This window comes from Salmo salar, chromosome 03 (assembly GCF_965601325.2).
Source record: "Salmo salar chromosome 03, fSalSal1, whole genome shotgun sequence".
Taxonomy (NCBI): Eukaryota; Metazoa; Chordata; class Actinopteri; order Salmoniformes; family Salmonidae; genus Salmo; species Salmo salar.
The window spans coordinates 23,745,766-23,771,060 of record NC_138293.1 but is presented as its reverse complement, the minus strand read 5'-3'; the positions used below and the strand labels follow the sequence as shown (position 1 = coordinate 23,771,060).

The 25,295-nt window shown below is 42.5% G+C and overlaps 2 protein-coding genes across 2 annotated transcripts; one reads left to right on the top strand and one right to left on the bottom strand.

Annotated features, from left to right (window-relative positions):
• Nucleotides 1–7,751: 7,751 nt before the first annotated feature.
• Nucleotides 7,752–9,174, top strand: LOC106599440 (class E basic helix-loop-helix protein 22). Its single transcript, XM_014190676.3, has one exon. The coding sequence runs from the start codon at nt 7,901–7,903 to the stop codon at nt 8,579–8,581; it is 681 nt and encodes a 226-aa protein (XP_014046151.1). The 5' UTR covers nt 7,752–7,900; the 3' UTR covers nt 8,582–9,174.
• An 80-nt stretch (nt 9,175–9,254) lies between these two features.
• Nucleotides 9,255–24,249, bottom strand: LOC106599438 (cytochrome P450 7B1). Its single transcript, XM_014190675.3, has 6 exons — nt 24,044–24,249; nt 15,587–15,723; nt 14,754–15,353; nt 12,366–12,572; nt 11,256–11,434; nt 9,255–10,869 (listed from the first exon to the last, which is right to left on the bottom strand). The coding sequence occupies exons 1-6, from the start codon at nt 24,118–24,120 to the stop codon at nt 10,582–10,584; spliced, it is 1,488 nt and encodes a 495-aa protein (XP_014046150.2). The 5' UTR covers nt 24,121–24,249; the 3' UTR covers nt 9,255–10,581.
• Nucleotides 24,250–25,295: the final 1,046 nt, after the last annotated feature.

The window sequence follows — 25,295 nt, the reverse complement described above, 5'->3', positions numbered from 1 at the left end:
CCCACAATAAAGAAAAGGTGGGAGTGACTTGCTCACAGACATTGTGGAGACAAGTCATTGGTTCCCCATTAATCACGCCATCCTTTCACATGGTTTAAGAATAAGTAAAGACACATTCCCATATGAAGACAAGTCTGACCTCTCCCCTCTCTGGGCCCCAAGTGTCTGAGCCCCAGCTAAGGTAGACGTGCAACTGAAAAGACACCAGAGTCCAATGGACACTTTCTAATGACAAGTACCTCAAATAAGCATATTATACTAATAAAACATCTTAATTATCTATGTTACCCAACTAATTCTGATTTGTCCACGACAGAGTGCTGCAGAGATGGTTGTCCTTCTGGAAGGTCCTCCCATCTCCACAGAGGAACTCTGGAGCTCTGTCAGAGTGACCATCGGGTTCTTGTTCACCTCCCTGACCAAGGCCTTTTCCTCCCCAATTGCTCAGTTTGGACGGGCGGCCAGCTGTAGGAGTCTTGGTGGTTCCAAACTTCTTCCATTTAAGAATGATGGAGGCCACTGTGTTGTTGGGGTCCTTCAATGCTGCAGACATTTTTTCGTTCCTTTTTTCCAGATCTGTGCCTCGACACAATCCTGTCTCAGAGCTCAACCGACAATTCCTTCAACATCACGGCTTGGTTTTTGCTCTGACATGCACTGTCAACTGTGGGACCTTATATAGACAGGTATGTGCCTTTCTGAATCATGTCCAATCAAGTTACAGAAACATCTGAAAGATGATCAATGGAAACAGGATGCACCTGAGCTCAATAATGATTATTATAGCAAAGGGTCTGAAAACTTATGTAAATAAGGTATGTTTTTTATTTTTAATACATTTGCAAAAATGTCTAAACCGTTGTTCTCTTTGTCATTACTTGGGTGCCAGGCCCACCCACTGGGGCGCCAAGCTCAGCCATTCGTTTTTTCCCACAAAATGGCTTTATTACAGACAGAAATATAATTTTAGAGAAATAAGGCTTTTGTGCGTATAGAAAAGTTATGGGATTTTTTTATTCAGCTCATGAAACATGGGACCAACACTTTATTTAGTGTGTTTATATTTTTGCTCAGTGCTATACAATGACCACCAGGGTGTACCCTTTCCATGCATACGAAATGTTTGCACTTTTTGGTGACTTGACCTACATTGCATACTCTATGGATATGACCACAGCCATGATTTATGGCCTTTATGGGGGGGAGGGGGGGGGGGGGGGATTCTTATGACATTGCCAGCAGTAAGTTTTGAGTTAAATTTCCAAAAAGAAGAGGGCTGTAGAGTTCAAATGATGTCACTTTCCCCATAAACTCGCCGGAACCAGTAAACAACCGCCCAGAGTTTAACAGTTATTACCTGTACTATTTATCCTGCTACTAGACACTTTATACCCCTGTTTACATGTGTACACACACACACACACACACACACACACACACACACACACACACACACACACACACACACACACACACACACACACACACACACACACACACACACACACACACACACACACACCGTTCAAAAGTTTGGGGTCACTTAGAAATGTCCTTGTTTTTGATAGAAATGTCCTTGTTTTTGTCCCTTAAAATAAAATGGATAAGAAATACAGTGTAGACATTGTTAATGTTGTAAATGACTATTGTAGCTGGAAACGGATGATTTTTATATAGGCGTACAGAGGCCCATTATCAGCAACCATCACTCCTGTGTTCCAATAGCACGTTGTGTTAGCTAATCCAAGTTTATCATTTAAAAGGCTAATTGATCATTATAAAACCCTTTTGCAATTATGTTAGCACAGCTGAAAACTGTTGTTCTGATTAAAGAAGCAATAAAACGGGCATTCTTTAGACTAGTTGAGAATCTGGAGCATCAGCATTTGTGGGTTCGATTACAGGCTCAAAATGGCTAGAAACAAAGAACTTTCTTCTGAAACTCATCAGTCCATTCTTCTTCTGAGAAATGAAGGCTATTCCATGTGACTAATTGCCAAGAAACTTAAGATCTTGTACAACACTGTGTACTACTCCCGTCACAGAACAGCGCAAACTGTCTCTAACCAGAATAGAAAGAAGAGTGGGAGGCCCCGGTGCACAACTGAGCAAGAGGACGAGTACATTAGAGCCGAAGACACCATCCTAAACGTGAAGCACGGGGGTGGCAGCATCATGCTGTGGGGGTGCTTTGCTGCAGGAGTGACTGGTGCACTTCACAAAATAGATGGCATCATGAGGGAGGAAAATTGTGGATATATTGAAGCAACATCTCAAGACATCAGTCAGGAAGTTAAAGCTTGGTCGCAAATGGGTCTTCCAAATGGACAATGACCCCAAGCATTCTTCCAAAGTTGTGGCAAAATGGCTTAAGGACAACAAAGTCAAGGTATTGGAGTGGCCATCACAAAGCCCTGACCTGAATCCTATAGAAAATGTGTGGGCAGAACTGAAAAACCGTGTGCGAGCAAGGAGGCCTACAAACCTGACTCAGTTACACCAGCTCTGTCAGGAGGAACGGGCCAAAATTCACCCAACTTATTGTGGGAAGCTTGTGGAAGGCTACCTGAAACGTTTGACCCATGTTAAACAATTTAAAGGCAATGCTACCAAATACTAATTGAGTGTATGTAAACTTCTGACCCACTGGGAATGTGATGAAAGAAATAAAAGCTGAAATAAATATCTCTCTCCTGTTATTCTGACATTTTCACATTCTTAAAATAAAGTGGTGATCTTAACTGACCTAATACAAGGAATGTTAACTAGGATTAAATGTCAGGAATTGTGAAAAACTGAGTTTAAATGTATTTGGCTGAGGTGTATGTAAACTTCCGACTTCGCGTGTGTGTGTGTGTGTGTATATATATACACAAAAGTTGACACACCTACTCATTCAAGGGTTTTTCTTCATTTTGCTATTTTCTACATTGTAGAATAATAGTGAAGACATAACTATGAAGTAACACATATGGAATCATGTAGTAACCAAAAAAGTGTTAAACAAATCAAAATATATTTTAGATTCTTCAAAGTAGCCACCCTTTGCCTTGTTGACAGCTTTGCACACTCTTGGCATTGACAACCTGCTGACTGCCTGCGGACGTCCGGATCGGGACCTGTCAGTTCCATCCCCCAGCACCTTCGCTCCGACACCCATGGAGCTGGGAGGTGCTGCATTTAGGGTGACCGGAGGAGGGGCCATTCCCTGCACCATCTGTGGCCGCAGAGGGCACACTGCTGGTCAGTGCTGGGGGGGTTCCTCAGGGAGTCGAGGCAGCTGACAGGGCACTATCGTGTCACCCCAGGTGAGTCGGCACCAGACTCACTCAGAGCCCCCTGTTGCTCACATGTATGTGTTTATTTAATTTCCTGAGTTTTCCCCGCATTCCCAGCATAAGGCGCAAGTAGACTCAGGCGCAGCTAGGAATTTTATTGACCGTTCATTTGCTCATAGTTTAGGGATTCCCCTTGTTCCTGTGGATATGCCCTTCCCTGTGCATGTCCTAGGTAGTCGACCATTAGGGTCAGGGCTGATTAGGGAGGCCACCGCTCCACTTGACATGGTTACGCAGGAGGGTCACAAGGAGAGAATCAGTCTCTTCCTTATTGATTCTCATGCGTTTCCCGTGGTGCTGGGCCTACCCTAGTTGGCCTGTTATAACCCCACTATTTCGTGGCAACAGAGGGCTCTCAAGGGGTGGTCACGAGAGTGCTCAGGGAGGTGTTTGGGGGTTTCCATCGGTGCGACTACGGTGGAAAGTCCAGACCAGGTCTCCACCGTGCGCATTCCCTCAGAATATGCCGATTTGGCTCTCGCCTTCTGTAAGAAGAGGGCGACTAAATTAGCACCCCATCGACGGGGGGGATTGTGCGATAAATCTCCTGGTAGACGCAGCACTTCCCAGGAGTCATGTGTATCCTCTGTCACAGGAGGAGACGGCGGCTGTGGAAACATATGTCTCAGAATCCTTGGGGCAGGGATACATTCGGCCTTCCACTTCACCTGCCTCCTTGAGTTTCTTTTTTGTGAAGAAGAAGGAGGGGGTCTGCGCCCGTGTATTGACTATCGAGGGATCAATCAGATCACAGTGAGGTATAGCTACCCGCTGCCTCTCATCCTTCCATCCTCTTGCCTGGTGGCACCGGTGGTGTGGGAGCAGGACGCGGACATCGAGCGGGCGTTACGCACAGAGCCCACTCCCCCCCAGTGTCCAGCTAAGCGCCTGTACGTTCTGTCTGCTGTCCGCGACCGGTTGATCTATTGGGCCCACACGTCACCCTCCTCTGGTCATCCTGGCATCGGTCGGACGGTTAGTGGGAAGTACTGCGTTGCCTTAGTGGGAAGTACTGGTGGTCCACCTTGGCCAAGGACGTGAGGGTTTATGTTTCCTACTGCTCGGCGTGCGCCCAGTGCAAGGCTCCCAGGCACCTGCCCAGAGGAAAGTTACAACCCCTACCCGTTCCACAACGGCCATGGTCGCACCTGTCGGTGGACTTCCTGACGGATCTTCCTCCCTCACAGGGCAACACCACAATCCTGGTCGTTGTGGATCGGTTTTCTAAGTCCTGCCGTCTCCTCCCTTTTCCCGGTCTCCCTACGGCCCTACAGACTGCGGAGGCCCTGTTTACACGTCTTCCGGCACTACGGGGTGTGAGGCGACAAAAGGTGAGCGCCGACCGCCACCGCAGCGAGGCCCCGGTGTTCACACCAGGGGACCGGGTCTGGTTATCGACCCGAAACCTGCCCCTCCGCCTGCCCCTCCGCCTGCCCTGCCGGAAGCTGGGCCCGCGGTTTGTGGGGCCATTCAAAGTCCTGAGGAGACTGAGCAAGGTATGCTACAGGTTACAGATTCCCCCAGATTACCGTATTAATCCCTCGTTCCATGTGTCTCTCCTCAGGCCGGTGGTGGCTGGTCCACTCCAGGAGTCTGAGGTGCGGGAGGTTCCTCCGCCCCCTCTGGACATCAAGGGGGCCCCGACGTATGCTGTTCGAGCCATCCTGGACTCGAGGCATCGGGCAAGGGGCCTTCAGTACCTCGTGGAGTGGGAGGGGTACGGTCCGGAGGAGAGATGCTGGGTGCCGGTGGAGGACAGTTGGACCCTTCGTTGCTGCGGGAGTTCCACCATCTCCATCTGGATCGCCCTGCGCCTCGTCCTCCGGGTCGTTCCCGAGGTCGGTGTCGGTGCGCTGCTGGAGCCGCGCGTCAAGGGGGGATACTGTCACACTTCCGCCGAAGTCGGTCCCTCTCCTTGTTCAGGCGTCGTTCGGCGGTCGACGTCACCGGCCTTCTAGCGACCGCCGATCCACTTTTCATTTTCCATTTGTTTTGTCTTCGTCTTACACACCTGGTTTCACTCATCGAATTACCTGCTTATTATTTAACCCTCTGTTCCCCATGTTTGTTTGTTTGAGTGATTGTTTGTTGTATTGTTTGTTGTATTGTGGTCCGTATTGTGGGCTTGGTAATTCTCTTGTATTTTGATGACTTTGAGTAAAGTTACTTTTATTTACTCATCTCTGCTGTCCTGCGCCTGACTCCTCTGTACCAGCTACACATAGAGTTCACCGGAGCTGTAAGGATCTAAGTGCTGTTATTGTGAAGTGGAAACGTCTAGGAGCAACAACGGCTGAGCCACAAAGTGGTAGGCCACACAAGCTCACAGAACGGGACCGCCGAGTGATGAAGCATGTAGCGCATAAAAATTGTCTGTCCTCGGTTGCAACACCCACTACCGAGTTCCAAACTGCCTCTGTAAGCAACATCAGCACAATAACTGTTCATCGGGAGCTTCATGAAATGGGGTTTCCATGTCTGAGCAGCCATCAGACATGGAAACCCAGGTCATCATAAACAATGCCAAGTGTCGGTTGGAGAGATGTAAAACTCGTCGCCATTGAACTTTGGGAGCAGTGGAAACGCATTCTCTGGAGTGATTAATCACGCTTCACCATCTGGTGAATCTGGGTTTGGTGGATGCCAAGAGAACGCTACCTGCCCAATGCATAGCGCCAACAGTAACGTTTTATAGAGGAGGAATAATGGTCTGGGGCTGTTTTTCATGGGTCGGGCTAGGCCTCTTAGCTTCAGGGAAATCTTAACGCTACAGCATACAATGACATTCTAGATGTTTCTGTGCTTCCAACTTTGTGGCAGAAGTTTGGGGAAGGCCCTTTCCTGTTTCAGAATGACAAAGCCCCGTGCACAAAGCGAGGTCCATACAGAAATGGTTTGTCGAGGTCGGTGTGGAAGAACTTAACTGACCTGCACAGAGCCCTGACCTCAACCCCATTGAACACCTTTGGGATGAATTAGAATGCTGACTGTGAGCCAGGCCTTATCGCCCTACATCAGTGCCCGACCTCACTAATGCTCGTGGCTGAATGGAAGCGTCCCTGCAGCAATGTTCCAACATCTAGTGGAAAGCCTTCCCAGAAGAGTGGAGGCTGTTATAGCATCAAAAGGGGGACCAACTCCATATTAATGCCCATGATTTTAGAATGATGTTTGACAAGCAGGTGTCTACATACTGTTGGTCATGTTGTGTACCTACCTTGATCACTTCAGTAGCCCTGCACATTGTAATATAATGGTACTGGAACTGACCTGTACATAACTTGCATTCTCGTGGTTTTTTTTCTTCTCATTTCTTGTTTTTCTGTAATCTGTATTACATGTATTCTGCATTGTTGGGAAAGAGCTCGCAAGTAAGCATTTCACTGTACTGTTTTACACCTGCTGTATCCTGTGCATGTGACAAAACGTGGACATACTGAGGAGAGTCCCTTGTGAATTGGATGTACCAGTTACAGCTGAGAGTTACGTTATCTTTCAAGGGCAGTAACATGTCCACTGCTGGTCAGCAGTCTCTTCACCTCTCCAATCTGAAAAAGTAATGATAGTTTTTATTATTAATGAAATTGTATAACTAATAGGTAACATCCAGACAAAAAGAATAAGGAAACACTAGGTCCTATACCGTACCAAAATAGCATGCAGCAAGGAGCATCAAGTCAATGTACCATTATGGTTAATGTATAGAAGAATAGACTTATAGACCTTATGTTCCATCCACTGTAGCTGAGAAGTCTCATAACTGGGGCTTTACACTAAGGGAGGAGCTTATGGTATAATCAATTGTTTAGTTGAACTGGTAGAGGGACTCCTTGTGAAATATGGCCCTTGTCTGGTTGATTTTGCTTGATATTTGGAACTATAAAATAATTTATATTTGACAGAATGTTGTCTCTTCCAAATAATTTCAAAATTATACTTTGGCAGAAATATATTGCATGTTCAGGCCAAATTAAGCTCATCTGACAAATAAACTCAGATGTGTGGATATTATATTATCTGAAAAAAGGCACAGACCAGTAGCCTATGGACTAGTCCAACATACACCTGGGCTATGCTGCCCAAAGCCACAGAGTTATCTTTACTATGCATTTAAAACAGTAGTCAAGTCAACATTTGTTTTATGATTTAAACCGATGATTGACACGGGATGCAACCATGATCATCAACCCTGTCATGGCAGCGCAAATTAACGTAAACGATGGACAATGGCATCACAATGTAGCTAGCTTATTACGCATGGGTTGTAGTCTCTCGATTTGGTCCATAAAATAAATGTCTCACTACTGCCTGGAATTAATCAAGTAGAAAACTGCCTGGCTCATGCTTTTCCTAATGTGGTGTTTCACTATCTCGTGAAGGTGAACCTCTGAGGGCGCACGGTACTGTGTCATATTAAACAGTCACAGGACAAGTGGAACATCAAGATTTACTAAAGCGGCAGGCAGAAACCAGGGCAAGAACGACTGACCCAACAGGACTGCGCACACAGAACGCTGTAGTGGCGAGACCTTCACAAAGATAAAGCGCTTGGACGCAAAGGGATGGATTCTTTCAGATCAGGCTCCAGCATAGGACTGTCTCCCTCTCCAAGAGACCGACAATCACCCATCCGTTTTGATCAGGAGCACTCACAACCGGGAACAATGGCCGGATGTCGGGCGGGAACACTTGGCTTCCCATCCGAATCGTTGTGCGTAAAGTACGGGGAATTTTTGAAGAACACCGCTGCAGCAGCGGAGAGCAGTGGTGGGGAGCAGAGTCAGGATGATGACAGTGATGGCATTGGTCGGAGTGACATGGTGCTTTTTCCAGAGGAAAGGCTCATGGCATCAATGGCCAAATGTGACGCAGCAGGTAAGAAACACAAAGAGCAGAAGGTACTGAGGCTCAACATTAACGCCCGAGAGAGAAGAAGGATGCACGACCTGAACGACGCGCTCGATGAACTGCGGTCGGTGATCCCCTACGCGCACAGCCCATCCGTACGGAAGTTATCCAAAATAGCCACTTTGCTTCTCGCCAAAAACTACATCCTCATGCAGGCACAAGCACTTGAAGAGATGAGAAGACTTGTCAGTTATCTTAACCATGGACCTGGCGCTACTGCTGCGAATACTGGTGGTGCACCCGGATTAGGGCTCTATGACCAGCAGACAGGATACCCGTTCTCTGCTGGGATTCCGGACCCTTTCAATAGCAATGCAGATCTCTTCAATAAATAACAATGTCAACCATAATCCTTGAACAGTTGTGTCCGAAACTAACAGGGGACTTCAGCTTCGTGAGCACAACTGAATTGATGGGATCAGCGTGACTGACAGAAGTAGTCACATATTACGAGAACATGGAGTCCTATACTATATGACTCTGTTCTGCATGGTGATAGCGTTTCGAAAATAGTTGTTTTACAAAATCTAACTGACAGCTAACATGGTCAAAAATGGTTAGCCTTTTAACAAATTATGTTTAGTCTTATTTAACCATTATGTCCTACGGTACATTTTCTTCAGTTTGATTAGATAATGTTCGATGGATAAATTGTATTGGTGACATAAGATATGTTATGGTGTTTTCCAGTAGCCTATACCTCAATGCATGGGCTATGTACAACCAAACCCAAATTAGTTACAAAGAGAGCAATTGTGAATATTGGGTGAAATTAATAGGTAGCCTATAGGCCTAAGTTTGATAATGATATTGTTTTTACCATCATGGACCACATTGGAAGTGTTTCAATTAATATTTTTAAGTGCTATTGTACATTTTGTTTTAGGCCTATATATCTTTTACCCAAATAAATTCAATACAAATATTTTCATACATGTAATTTGGTCATTCATTGTGTAATTTACATTTCCCTAAATACTATTTAATAATGCAGGCATTTGACAAACATAAATGGAGTCGTTTTATTACCAGGGAATGCATTAATGACAAACAACAATCAGAACGCTGTACTCACACAAGAGAGTTGGTCAAACAAAATAATTCCTCTGAGCATATAGTTAATAACGTTGCAGATTCACTGGATCCATTAAGAGAATAGGTCACTATTGGTAAAAATGTAAGGAATAAAATGACTGCCACATGCAGAACTGATTTGTCCAGTTTGAATGGATTTTATTTCATGAATTGTAAATAGTAAATACCCTGTAGGACTCTTGAAATAGGAAAGACATTTGAATGTATAACTTTAAATGGTTAGTTATTTGGTTAATGTTATAGAAAAATTAAACTAATCAATCAGTAATGTTTTAGGGACACCACCATTTACTACATAAAGCTTTTATCACATTGTCCTTTTACCCTGTAATATAGTTCAACTATTTGATTCAACTACTGTTGTACAGTATAGAGCATGGATGGGCAACTTTGACATTGAAAAAATGTAAAATAATTTGAGTTCATTTCCTGCAATTCTACACATTTTGTCATGGGGTGGAGAGAAATGTTTGCAGTTTTTAATATGATATCTGAGTGAATAACAAAATCAATGGGGGCCCCGGTCGGTAAATCAACCATGATTACTACAGGTCAAGATAGCTGGCAAGACTAACTTACCAATCAACAAAAATTATTGCTGACATGAGCTAATTGAGTGACTGACATAAGAAATTAACTGCTGATGCTCAACCACATTTTTAAATGTCACCTTGTCTATTCTAACTCAACAGTAAGTTGAGACCCCGACAGTTCCTATTTCAAAAAATATATATAAAATGAAATATTATTTCATTTTGGGAAATTAATCCAGGGCCCCTCTATACCCTGGTATATATGGTTTTATAATGCAAGGCATAATAAACAAACATTTTTAGTATTCAAATAAAATACTGTTATAAACAGCAAAAACTGTTAACAATTAATGGATCATTCTGTCCTATGGAATAAAACACCAAAGGTCCCTAGCTAGCAGATTCACCAATCCTGCCCACTGTTAGAGCCTGTCCTGATATAATACATTGACAAATTAGCAATGCATTGCTGTTCAGTCAATAGCTACTTGAATGAATAATCATCCATGGGTGTGTCCCAAATGGCACGCCATTGCCAATATAGTGCAGTACTTTTGACAAAAGCCCTATGGTCCCTGGTGTAATGTAGTGCACTATGTAGGGAATAAGTAGGGTAGCATTTGGGATGCACCCTATGAGAAAGTCAAATCCGTTGGGCTCAGCCCTCTAGTGTTTGTTCATATACAGATGTCGTCGTCCTCTCAGGATCAACGTAGCCTGTAGCGGATCTGGACGTCACTGGCAGGGAGCAGGATGCCCAGGCCAGCACGGCTGGGGTCCAGGGTACACGGCTCCTGCCCCTCCAACACCTCCACGTCAAAGTAGAGCAGCAGCAGAGAGAGGAACTGCTTTATCTCATTCACCGCAAAGTACCTTCCTGGGCACTTAGTGGAGCCCGAGCCGAAAGACATGCGGTAGTACTTCAGCTTCTGGCCGTCCTTATAGAAGTCTGTCTTTTCCTTTCCGTTTTCGATGTATCGGTCAAACTTGTAGATCTGTCAGAGGGGTAATATAAATAAGTGTGTAAGCCTTTGTTTTTCAGCGCCTTATATAATAAAGGTTAATATTCCATCTTATTCCATATTCCAGGAATGCTTCCATTTTGCTTAGTCACAGATCATGGCAAGGTTATCACCAGTCACAACCAGATTAAATTAGCATGCATGGTGTGACCTTCTGAAGGCCAGTGGGTGGATTCAATCCTTCACAGTCCATGCATTCTGCTCATTAATCTAACCTGTGGACACACACACACACACCAGGTGGTGTGGGAAGGCAATTCAGCAGAACAACAAAACCCCCAGACCAGACACAGTGAAGGCGAGAGAGCCTACAGCCATTCTAGGACGCCCACAGAATCTGAACGACTGGTCTTCTTTACCTCTGGATTCTTGTAGATCCCGGGGTCCATGTGCATGCTCTGGGGATACAGGGAGACGATATCTCCTTTCCTCACTCCAATGGAGCGCTCTCCCTCCAGCCGCAAGCTGAAGTCCTCCTGGGCCACGCGGATGTTCATGGAGGCTGAAGACAGCCGCAGACTTTCATTTATGGAGCTCTCTGAGAACAACACAGAACAGTTCAGTTAGTCACCAGGCATTTTGTTTTATCAACATTGCCATGGGTTTTGTTTTGGCCTATCTGAGGTACTATTTTTTTTACCTTGAGTGGCCCAATACTAACTCACTACTGTACATACACATGCTCACACAGCAGGGAAAGCTTTGAGACTTGAAGGGCTATTAGTTAGAAATATGAACTGCTCTAGCAAAATGGCTAAAACACAAGCTGAATAATCATAAGTCATACATAGCTTTATTTCCACATGCATACATAAAGGAATCTTGACTAGCAGTGTTTTTCATTAAAACCATTACAATCTTAAGAGATAACACCATAGAAGAGAGAATAATACAAAATGTAGCCAAGTACTCCCTATCACTTATAAGAACAAACAGATGTGGAACAGATATTCCACTGTCTTCCCCTAAGGGAGATGAAATCGTTCGTAGTGTGAGAGAGAGAGGGAGCCACAGAGAATCTACACCAGTGGCATTTGTCCCTGAGCATGCAGTTGTCAGAAGAGATGAGGCTACAGTCAGCATGGTGGGTGCAGCAGTGTGATTTAATGTGACAAGTACAGAGTCTGGAGGGATTATTTTGGGGGGGTGGGGACAGGAGGATTTGCCCTAAACTGTATACACAGAGCACCTGCCACTACAGAGTAGGAGTGTAATAAGAAGACCTCTATGCTGTTTGTATAGTCAGACATACAAAAGATTGGAAGGCCCTCTCAAAGCCACACTACCATTGACTCAACTGAACCCTGTGTGCTTGGGGCTGAGACCACTTAACACAATCAGGAGAGAAAATTATATGAAAAATGCAAAGGGAAATTTGGACACTGCAGACAAACCTAATCTCTTATGACAATAGAGTAGCTGATTTGGTTGTGGGTGCTGAGATTAAGACCAACATAACAATAACCTACCCAGATACAGTAGGCTGTCCAGCTGTTCTCTGGTGAAGGCGATGTCTCTGTTGTGGTCTGTTTCTATTCCTGAGACCTGCAGGACACCATGGATCTCCTCACGCACGACTGCAAGGGCCTCTGGGTGCGTCACCAGGTAATACATGGCCCAGAAGGTGGCTGGGACTGTGTTTCCCACCGACGCCCATAGAGTGGCAAAATGATGAGCTGGGGCAGGTAAAGGTAAGAAAGAGATATTTAAATTCAATTAAAGTTTACAGATGTTAACAAAGGTGCAGTGAAACGCTTGAGTTTCTAGCTCTCACAGTGCAGTAATACATACATAATCCCAAAAAATGCTTGAAGAAAGAAATGAAGAAATATTAGCACAAGCAATGTCAGAGTCTGAAACAATAAAAAAATATATACACTACTGTTCAAAAGTTTGGGGTCTCTTAGAAATGTCCTTGTTATTGAAAGAAAAGTAAAAATAAAAAGAAATTTTAAAAAAATTGGCCATTAAAATAACATCAAATTGATCAGGAATACAGTGTGGACATTGTTAATGTTGTAAATGACTACTGTAGCTGGAAACGGCTGATTTTTAATGGAATATCTACATAGGCGTACAGAGGCCCATTATCAGCAAACATTATCCTGTGTTCCAATGGCATGTTGTGTTAGCTAATCCAAGTTGATGATTTTAAAAGGCTAATTGATCATTAGAAAACCCTTTTGCAATTATGTTAGCACAGCTGAAAACGGTTGTGCTGATTAAAGAAGCAATACAACTGGTCTTCTTTAGACTAGTTGAGTATTTTTGAGCATCAGCATTTGTGGGTTCGATTACAGGCTCAAAATGGCCAGAAACAAAGACCTTCCTTCTGGAACTCGTGAGTCTATTCTTGTTTTGAGAAATGAAGGCTAATCCATACGAGAAATCGCCAAGAAACTGAAGATCTCGTACAACGCTATGTACTACTCCCTTCACAGAACAGCGCAAACTGTCTCTAACCAGAATAGAAAGAGGAGTGGGAGGCCCTGGTGCACAACTGAGCAAGAGGACGAGTACATTAGAGTGTCCAGTTAAGAAACAGACGCCTCACAAGTCCTCAACTGGCAGCTTCATTAAATAGTACCCGCAAAACACCAGTCTCAACGTCAAGTGAGGAGGCGACTCCAGGATGCTGGCCTTCTAGGCAGCATTGCAAAGAAAAAGCCACATCTCAGACTGGCCAATAAAAAGAAAAGTTTAAGATGGGCAAAATAACACAGACACTGGACAGAGGAACTCTGCCTAGAAGGCCAGCATCCCGGAGTCAAATCTTCACTGTTGACATTAAGACTAAGGTACCACGTTCATCTGTACAAACAATAGTATGCACTGCTCCAAAACCGCCATAAAAAAAGCCAGACTACGGTTTGCAACTACACATAGGGACAAAGATCGGTCAGGAAGTTAAAGCTTGGTTGCAAATGGGTCTTCCAAATGGACAATGACCCCAAGCATACTTCCAAAGTTGTGGCAAAATGGCTTAAGGACAACAAAGTCAAGGTATTGGAGTGGTCATCACAAAGCCCTGACCTCAATCCTATTGAAAATTTGTGGGCAGAACTGAAAAAGCGTGTGCGAGCAAGGAGGCCTACCAACCTGACTCAGTTACACCAGCTCTGTCAGGAGGAATGGGCCAAAATTCACCCAACTTATTGTGGGAAGCTTGTGGAAGGCTACCTGAAAAGTTTGACCCAAGTTAAACAATTTAAAGGCAATGCTATCAAATACTAATTGAGTGTATGTAAACGTCTGACCCACTGGGAATGTGATGAAAGAAATAAAAGCTGAAATAAATAAATCACTCTCCTATTATTCTGACATTTCACATTCTTAAAATAGAGTGGTGATCCTAACTGACCTAAGACAGGGAATTTTTACTAGGATTAAATGTCAGGAATTGTGAAAAACTGAGTTTAAATGTATTTGGCTAAGGTGTATGTAAACTTCCGACTTCAACTGTACATAGGGCAGCAGTCTCCAAGGTGCAGGGTAGAGTACCCGGGTGGTAGCCGGCTAGCAACAGTGACTCAGGGCAGAGTACTGGGCGGGAGATACCCAGAGTTACTCTGTAAGTTACAACTGAGGTTTGGAATGTCCTTGTTGAAGTCAAAGTAGAACATTTTATATTGTAGGTGTATACAGAGAGAAAAGCATCTACATAGTAATACAACGCGTTTTCGTCAGTTATTACTGTGTAGGTAGGTATAAGGGCATATAGTAAAGGTAATGTTAAGTGTCATCGAGATACAGTAGGTTTACATACCGGTAGACAAATTTAGGAAGTAAGATAAAGTATTGCATAGAAATGTATAAAAAAGGACGGCCAGGTGCTACAGTATATCAACTGTGTTTACCTGCTTTATCGACATCTCTCATGGAGTCATACTGTTCAAACAGTGCTGCTCTTTCCTTTATGAACCCTGAGGTGTTGGACCATGGAGACATTCTCTGAGGGTGGAAGTAGTTGATCAGTTTATCCCGGATGGCCTTGGTTCCTCCCAGCAGAGAGATGGGGATCCTGGCAATGAGGAGAGGAAACATGGTGTCGAACTTGACAAAGTCCTCTCGAAGCGTCACCATTCCGTTGTGTCTGCTGGTATGGGCAGGCTTGCCAAACAGAGTCAGGAAAGTAGCCTCAAACATGATCGAATTGCAGAGTTGGTACACACTTTCAGTCCTCCACTCGCTCTCCCCAGTAAGGTAGTCTTGTCGGAACACAAACATGAGATTTCCCATCATGCTCTCTGTCAGGTTATTGAGGTTGTCGCCCTGTAGAAGCCGGAAGGACCTCTGAATGTGCTCTTCCATACCGGGGAACTTGCCGCTCCTGACAGGGGGGTAGCCGAACGTCAAGGGGGCCACTTGGTCAGAAAACTCATGGAAGTCGAGCTGTTTTTGATGTTTGATGACGTACGGATACAGCAACGGATTCATTATGAAGGTCATGTATTTGCCTGAGGGGGAAATGTGAGGACAGGATTGTATTTCAATAGGCATGAAACATGTGTAATGTACTGTCTAATCATATTGTTAGTAACTTTACTGTTTTTAAAGACAATTTAAAGAGGATTATTTCGTAAGAAGTACAATACATATACATTTTATCAAACATTTCAGCAAAATTCCTTTGCTCCTTTTTTAACCATACTATGATAAAATGTATACATTAAACACTACTATTACCCACCAGCAATCAGCACAGTAAATACATCTCCATGTTTCTCCTTATGTGCTGCCAGAAATCCATGTGCATTCTTCCCAAACTCCATAGCCTTCCCAAGGAATGGAATCCATCCATTTATAAGTGGAGGCTCTCCATCTCTCCTATAATAGAGAAAAACATAAGAAATGTGTATTTTACATTAGGTAAAATCAGATATACAGTATGTCATATCAACAAATATATCCATCTAACATCTTTCAGATGAAATAAGAGAAAACATAGATCTGACATTCAAATACAATATAAATGCAAGCCTAAGTGATTAGAACTTAAGGACAAAAGAAACTACGAACATCTTTGCAATATTCATGAGACAAGGTGTAGCATGTGATCAGGTGTCTCCCAAACCTTCAAGATGGATTGGTAGCAGCTACAACTCACCTTTACCACATACAGTGTAACAAACAAATACAGCAGCTACTGGTCAGCAAGGTATACTGAAGAAATCATTTAAAGCCTGAAAACTGAACACACAGACATGCCACAGTGCATCATCTCAGGCCGATTTAGCTGACAGAGCAGGAATCACTCCAGGTTTACAAACGGTATCCAGCTCAAACAGCTTTCAACAGCTGTATCTTAAGTGAATGCAGATGGGAAACAATTACAAAGGCAACATCGGAGCGAGTCCTGCATAGCAATGTCACAGCTCAGAGCGATTTTACAAGAAGAGTTAGCTGATTATTTTCCCAAGGAAATGTAACACTGTAAATCTTTCACTGCTGTTCTCTCTATCCTAAGGTTGTAATTAAATATTCTCTTCTCTTCCTATCCATATGTAGCTCCCTTTGAGGCTCTTATCACATCTAATGTTACTATGGTTTCTTTTATTTTGAAATCAACAAGCTTTGACAAACATTTGCCATTTAAGGCTATCAGAATCAGAGGCAACAAAAATATGTTTCTGTCCCTAGGCCAAGGAATGTCATGATGGGCTATTAATAACTGTGGTGTTGGCGGGTGCAGTAACAACCATGCATGCATGCATTAGATTTGGCCTAAAGAAATGCTGGGGGAAATGTTTTGATCCTGTCAACAGGACTTATCCACACACACACACACGACAGGCCTAATACTTACTCCACTTAAAAGCTAGGCCTAAGCACAGAACATTATTTCTCCTTTATTGTGGATGATCTTGCGGTAGTGGCCAGAAAACTAATACAAAACTAGCTGCTTCAAAAAGCTATTATCAAATATTTTGCTAAGGCTTTACGTAGAGCGGGGGCGATATGTAGCATTCATAACGCTTTTATATGCATGACATAGAATCATAAGGCCCTTCATATTATGATTTTTGAAGCTTAGGGATATGTTTACCAATCAGGATTAATTTGACCAGTTAGGAGGTAGAGCTGGTGAGACACTTGCTTATATAGTCTATAGCCACAGGGTGTGTACACTAGACTATTAGCATACAGTGGCTGACCGAGGGGCACAATGTTACCCGTCATCTTATCCCATCTTTGCCCTATAGACACACAATGTCAGTGGGTTATCATACTGATGAGTTGAGGCAACATTGTAAGGTGCATTATCCTACAAAGCATTGTGCCATTGAAAACAAATAGATAGGCTAACTGTTACATCATCCTTCCTTTGCTGTGTATTTGTTTTTGGAAACACATCTTATGCAAGGAAGACACTATCTGGAGCTGACTTGGTGCAGCACAGATCAGTCTTCTTTGCCACAAAATAATGCATGAGATCAACAAAACAATACTAATCTGTGCAACGTCAGTGCTAAACTAACATGTGTGTGCTTATCCACCCCAGGGCTAGTGTGGAGAGAGCGGGTCATGAGACGATCTGCTATCTGTGAGGCCTCAAGCTGACAAGTCTTACTTGTTGTTGCTGTGCTTGTGCCCCCCCACCTAGTCCACACTACTGCCTGCCGGCCTGCCAGCCACTTGTCAGAAGCAATCAGGGAGTCTGATAGTGTCTGCCAGCAGTGAGCACATTTGGATAGGCCAGCATCAGAATAAGGACCCCATGCATCAGTAACAATATTAGAACAGATGTCCACATTGCAGTGTATCAATTAGATCGCTTCTTCCTGATTCGGCTCATAACGCGGCTCGAACCCAGGACCTCTGCCTTGCTAGTACACCTGACTAGGGCTTTTACAGTGACCGTATTACCGCCACACCCGCAGTCAGATTCCACCCTGACTGTTTAGTTGCGGTTATTAGGCTTCTCCAAGCTATGATGCCGCTGATCATTAGTAGCCTACCAAACTCGCTAACTGCCTGGTACTCAGCACTCTATTGTCCCTCTAATCACTCTGACATCAAGCAAAATCTAATCAAACACTTCATGGGAGCCCATGTTGCACATTTCTATAGGCTATAAAAAAATTAATAAAAAAAGAGCATCCCATCCGCTTTCTATAGGCTAGGTCTACTATATATTTTTCTCAACATTCCTAATATTAAGCACATTGCTTCTCTTTACAACTGGAGTACAGCCTACCTGGCTGGCATGAAAATAAACTACGGGGAAAAGCGTCCTCCATTCGCTATTTAAGTACATGAATGACGTATTGTTTTCCCCCTACTTCGAGACAGGTGCATGATAATGGCCCATTGTAAATCCCAAAAAATTCACACATATTATTTAGTAATAATATAAAGACAAGATGAAATGAAGAATAGTCTGATGGGTGACAATATTAGCCTAGTACTTGTGAATGATGCCCAGCTTGTGTGCAGTAAGGCAAGAAACGGCACATGCCTTTAAAAAAATAAATAAACGTTTTCAAATCATAGTCGCACACCTCATGTAGCCTAGCCCATAGGCCTATATGTTTTGGTAAGGTTTGTATCACAATTAAAGTGGCCAAATAACTTAAAATTAAGCACAATGGGTGTAGAGCCTAACTGGTATACATAAGCAGAGTGTGAGTTTCAAGTTGGGGAAGATCATTTTCACTATGGGGGATAGTAGATTGACATAGGCTAGTGCTTTTGCTGTTTGTTAGGCCTACTCATCTTCTTGGCTGACAAAAAGTAAAACATGGAAAGTTGTTTAATTATTATATTCAGCCCAATGGCACAATGGCCACAAAAGGCAAGGATTTTTTTTTAGGGGGCTTTACATCCACACAAATGGGACGCCACCGGGAAATTTGAGGTATTATCAAGTACTTGTCAAATTGTGAATGAAAGACTGATGAAGTGTGTACAGCCAGCACAAAAAACAAAAGCAGAGCTCATGCCTTTCATGCAACTTATTTCAAATCATCATTAGAGTCGCATCATGCAGCCTTACAATGTATTAACAATCAAAACATATAGCCCAACGTATGTATCACAACTAAAGTTGGATAAATAACTCTAAATTAAGCATATAGGAGGACCTGTTTCTTTCTCTTAGGGATAGCCCCCCCTTTTTTCAATTTTCGCCTAAATGACATACCCAAATCTAACTGCCTGTAGCTCAAGCCCTGAAGCAAGGATATGCGTATTCTTGGTACCATTTGAAAGCAAACACTGAAGTTTGTGGAAATGTGAATTGAATGTAGGAGAATATAACACAATAGATCTGGTAGAAGAAAATACAAAGGAAAAAAAAAAAAAAAAAACGGTCTTTTTCTACCACCATCTTTGAAATGCAAGAGAAATGTCATAGTTATTGCCATCACTCTGGTTGTAATTCCGACAAGATGGCAGCAGTGTATAAGCAAAGCAAAGATGGATAACTTTAAAGAATAACTGACCTACAAGACCTTTAGTGTGAAGTCCCCAAGTACATTTGGGCAAATCGTGAAGGAGACATTTACATTCATATTCCATTTTTCTGCAAGAATATCGTCAAATCTGTATACTTGGACTTTGATTTAGCTTTCCAAGTATTAGTAGCCACATTATAAGTTCAACATTTGCAAAACAACCAGTTTTCATAACCTCATAACTCTGAATATCCTTAGTATTTTTGTCCAAAATGAAAGGTTAGTACCTACATTTTACGACATATACATGGTTTCTGGATACTCCCGTAAAGCCCAGCTCATTGGCTATCTAGCTAGCTTTGTTTGACCCCGGTGCTTATTTGACAAAGATAAAGTCGTTCAAGTGATGGCCGCCACGTCATCGGCGTGCCATGAAGGTGTCGCTCTCTGACCAAATATGGTGTCATATAGGATATATACTACACCCCAAATGAAATAGTGAAGTCTTGTTACCTTCTAGGATCTCTGAGGAATAGATACGTACGTGATGACTCATTCAAACAATGTTTAGGGTGAGATTTTCACAGATTCCTTTCTTTGCAAATTGAACGAGTGGAAATACAAAATCGATCGTGCGTGCTTTATGGACGTTTTTAGGATATGAAAAAGGATTTTATCTAACAAAAACCGACACTTCATGTTATCTCTGGGACCCTTTGGACGATAAATCAGAGCAAGATTTCAGAAGTACACATTTCACCTTCATTGGTGAATTTATCAAACCTAACGCGTTGAAAAAAGTGTTTTGTTGTTAGGAGCTCTCCTCAAACAATAGCATGGCATTTTTTCACAGTAATAGATACTGTAAATTGGACAGTGCAGTTATATTAACAAGAATTTAAGCTTTCAGCCGATATAAGACACTCATATGTACCGACATTTGTTGTTTCTCTAAAATCTGCGATCTTGACATAACGCGCTGCATGATTTACAACTGTCCCGTTGATGGAACGCCGATCCTTAAGAAGTTTTAACCACTAAAAACAGAATAGCCGCATGTGTGCACTCCCTGAAATCGGTTGGAGAAAATATCCTTTCTATTTAATTCAGCTATGTTCAATTGTATTCATACTATAAAATAATGCCACAGAATTCTAACCAAATCTTGTCTGCTAAATACACTAGTGTAGACCACAGCCATATGGCATAGCCAAATCAGGGCCGAACATAACAACTCAGTTTGACAACTCAGTTTGCCATTCTGTTCTTCTGAAATAGACATTTTCTTCGTATCATTTTTCTGTAGACCCATCTAAAATAAATCATGGATTTATTGTGATGGTGTAGGCTATATTACATGAATTTACTAGACTTTTTAAAATGTAGATTTCCAAAGGTCTGCATCAGTGGCTTGTAGGGGTGGAAGCCAGGAGATTCTAAATGTGTTTATGTTAGCGGTCAATTACCATGAGACCGGCAGATATTTGCTTGACAATCACCGGCTGACAAAATTTCATGACTACCACAGCCCTACACGTGACCGCCCTCCCGTTTTACCAATACCAGAGGACATTTTTTTTTTATTAAATAAAACTCTGGACGACCTCTACTCCACACACAGAGACGCATACAAAGCTCTCCCTCGCCCTCCATTTGGCAAATCTGAAAATAATTATATCCTCATGAGTCCTGTTTACAAGCAAAAATTAAAGCAGGAAACACCAATGACTAGATCAATAAAAAAGTGGTCAGATGAAGCAGATGCTAAGCTACAGGACTGTTTTCGCTAGCACAGACTGGAATATGTTCTGGGATTCCTCCGATGGCATTGAGTACACCACATCAGTCATTGGCTTCATCAATAAGTGCATCGATGACGTCGTCCCCACAGTGACCGTACAGTTGAAGTCGGAAGTTTACATACACTTAGGTTGGAGTCATTAAAACTCGTTATCAACCACTCCACAAATTTCTTGTTAACAAACTATAGTTTTGGCAAGTCGGTTAGGACATCTACTTTGTGCATGTCACAAGTAATTTTTCCAACAATTGTTTACAGACAGATTATTTCACTTATAATTCACTGTATTACAATTCCAGTGGGTCAGAAGTTAACATACACTAAGTTGACTGTGCCTTTAAACAGCTTGGGAAATTCCAGAAAATTAAGTTATGGCTTTCGAAGCTTCTGATAGGCTAATTTACATCATTTGAGTCAATTGGAGGTGTACCTGTATTTCAAGGCCTACCTTCAAACTCAGTGCCTCTATGATTGATATCATGGGAAAATCAAAAGAAATCAGCCAAGACCTCAGAAAAACAACTGTAAACCTCCACAGGTCTGGTTCATCCTTGGGAGCAATTTCCAAACGCCTGAAGGTACCACGTTCATCTGTACAAACAATAGTATGCAAGTATAAACACCATGGGACCACGCAGCCGTCATACCGCTCAGGAAGGAGACACGTTGCAGTAATGTACCTAACCATAAACATCAATGCCTTTCTTAAAATCAATACACAGAAGTATATTTTTTAAACCTGCATATTTAGTTCAAAGAAATTCATGTTAGCAGGCAATATTAAACTAGGGAAATTGTGTCACTTCTCTTGCGTTCATTGGACACAGTCAGGGTATATGCAACAGTTTGGGCCGCCTGGCTCGTTGCGAACTAATTTGCCAGAAATGTACGTAATTATGACATAACATTGAAGGTTGTGCAATGTAACAGCAATATTTAGACTTATGGATGTCACCCATTAGATAAAATACGGAACGGTTCCGTATTTCACTGAAAGAATAAACGTTCTGTATTCGACATGATAGTTTCCGGATTCGACCATATTAATGACCTAAGGCTCGTATTTCTGTGTGTTATTATATTATAATTAAGTCTATGATTTGATAGAGCAGTCTGACTGAGCGGTGGTAGGCAGCAGCAGGCTCGTAAGCATTCATTCAAACAGCACTTTCCTGCGTTTGCAAGCAGCTCTTCGCAATGCTTCAAGCATTGCACTGTTTATGACTTCAAGCCTATCAACTCTTGAGATTAGGCTGGCAATACTAAAGTACCTATTAGAACATCCAATTGTCAAAGGTATATGAAATACAAATGGTATAGAGAGAAATAGTCCTATAATAACTACAACCTAAAACTTCTTACCTGGGAATATTGAAGACTCATGTTAAAAGGAACCACCAGCTTTCATATGTTCTCATGTTCTGAGCAAGGAACTAAAAACATTAGCTTTTTTACATGGCACATATTGCACTTTTACTTTCTTCTCCAACACTTTGTTTATGCATTATTTAAACCAAATTGAACATGTTTCATTATTTATTTGCAGCTAAATTCATTTTATTGATGTATTATATTAAGTTAAAATAAGTGTTCATTGTTCATTCAGTATTTTTGTAATTGTCACTATTACAATATATATATATATATATATATATATATATATATATATATATATATATATATATATATATATATAAATAATAGTAATACAAATGTAACAACAAAAAAAAGTTAAAATTATCGGTACCCGGCTTTTTTTGGTCCTCCAATAATCGGTATCGGCGTTGAAATATCATAATCGGTCGACCTCTACTACATTTGCACACACTGTATATAGACTTTCTATTGTGTTATTGACTGTACATTTGTTTATCCTATGTGTAACTATTTGTTGTTTGTGTCGCACTGCTTTGCTCCATCTTGGCCAGTTCGCAGTTGTAAATGTGAACTTGTTCTCAACTGGCCTACCTGGTTAAATAAAGGTGAAATGATTTTTTTTTTTTTTTAAATGGTCCCAAACTGTAAGTCTCGCCTATCTGTCACTCTATGCAGTCTACTCTAGACTATGGAGCAAACGCTCAAAGTATTAGAAATAGTTAAAATGGTATTTTAACCCACCAGGTCTGATCCTCAAATCAAATCCTCAGTTGAGTGCTCATCTGGGAGCTGACCAGCCCAGTACAGACAATGCTGAAGGAAATGCCTTTAGAGACTGTTTGTGGCTGACCTACTTCTTACAAAGAACACAGTGAGTTTGTAGTCCCAAATGGTACCATATTCCCTATGTAGTGCACTACCTTTGACCAAAGAATGAGCCTTATTCGTCCTGGTAAGAAGTAGGGCATTATGAAGGTAATTGGGTGCGATTTGGTACACACAGGTGTGTTTACAGTCCCATGAACTGTCGATGTGTTTTTGCACAAGGCACTCCTGTAAATAGCTCTGGATAAGTGTCTCTGCTAAATGACTCAAATTTACAAAATGTAAGACATTCATTAACTACAACCCACTATATTATCAAGGGTAAATAATACAGGTCTTTAAGATTATGCAAACTATGGTCAAAGAGCAAACTCAGTGGCATACATAGGCTGATGCCATAGAATATTTACATTGTTACAATACTATCTATATCCCTCAAACTCAGGTCTAGACCTCAAAGCCCATTGTTCCCCTCTAATCAGGGACTGTGAACTTGTCTAAAATGTGTGTGCCGAATTTGAAAAACGCTGCTCATGTTGTTCCACAAGTCTGACGCTTTGTCACAATAATCGACTGCTTGATATTAGTCACATAAAGAACTTGTGTTAAAAAAAAACTTGGCCAGGATTCTCCAACAAATATGTTGATCAACTTCAAGGGTTTAGACAAAAGTTTAATTCCTAGCATACAGCAACCAACGCGAACACCAACAACATTGAAATAAACTATGAATTCATCCACCACTTGCCTTGTTCTCCCGAATCGCACGCTGAGTAAGTAGAGCGCCAAAAAGCCAAGAAACAATGGTAAAACAAGCTCTAACATTTCGTTTGGAAATGATCAGACACTCCACAATAAATAAAACCTCGGGAAGTTGTAATCGATCGCTAAAGTCAACCGGTCTCAGTCATTCTGCCAACCAGTGTTGCCAGACTTGTCGATTTGTTGCTAAAAGTTTCTAAATGACGTTGTGATGTCATGACGTGATGACGTCATTAAGTAATAACGTAAAACGGCGTCATTACGTAGAATACACAATAACGTTACTCAAATTGACTACATTTACATTTACATTTAAGTCATTTAGCAGACGCTCTTATCCAGAGCGACTTACAAATTGGTGCATTCACCTTATGATATCCAGTGGAACAACCACTTTACAATAGTGCATCTAAATCTTTTAAGGGGGGGGGGGGGGGGTTAGAAGGATTACTTAATCCTATCCTAGGTATTCCTTAAAGAGGTGGGGTTTCAGGTGTCTCCGGAAGGTGGTGATTGACTCCGCTGTCCTGGCGTCATGAGGGAGCTTGTTCCACCATTGGGGTGCCAGAGCAGCGAACAGTTTTGACTGGGCTGAGCGGGAACTGTGCTTCCACAGAGGTAGGGAGGCGAGCAGGCCAGAGGTGGATGAACGCAGTGCCCTTCTTTGGGTGTAGGGACTGATCAGAGCCTGAAGGTACGGAGGTGCCGCTCCCCTCACAGCTCCATAGGCAAGCACCATGGTCTTGTAGCAGATGCGAGCTTCAACTGGAAGCCAGTGGAGTGTGCGGGGGAGCGGGGTGATGTGGGAGAACAAGGGAAGGTTGAACACCAGACGGGCTGCGGCGTTCTGGATGAGTTGTAGGGGTTTAATGGCACAGGCAGGGAGCCCCGCCAACAGCGAGTTGCAGTAATCCAGACGGGAGATGACAAGTGCCTGGATTAGGACCTGCGCCGCTTCCTGTGTGAGGCAGGGTCGTACTCTGCGAATGTTGTAGAGCATGAACCTACAGGATCGGGTCACCGCCTTGATGTTAGCGGAGAACGACAGGGTGTTGTCCAGGGTCACGCCAAGGCTCTTAGCACTCTGGGAGGAGGCCATCTCGGCGAAAAATATGATTTGACATTTGTTAGTTTAGATTTGTTTGTTTATTATCATATGTTTTTATTTGTAAAAGTAATATAAACACAACACATTTTATATGATCACATTTTTATTTTTAAACACAACACATTGAATT

Excerpts from the sequence above, each read along its gene's own strand:
- LOC106599440 (XM_014190676.3), top strand. The coding sequence starts at position 7,901 with ATGGATTCTTTCAGATCAGGCTCCAGCATAGGACTGTCTCCCTCTCCA.
- LOC106599438 (XM_014190675.3), bottom strand. The coding sequence starts at position 24,120 with ATGTTAGAGCTTGTTTTACCATTGTTTCTTGGCTTTTTGGCGCTCTAC. Across the intron at positions 15,354-15,586 it reads ATTTACTGTGCTGATTGCTG|GCAAATACATGACCTTCATA; the intron begins GTGGGTAATAGT and ends TTTCCCCCTCAG. Across the intron at positions 12,573-14,753 it reads GAGAGATGTCGATAAAGCAG|CTCATCATTTTGCCACTCTA; the intron begins GTAAACACAGTT and ends TACCTGCCCCAG.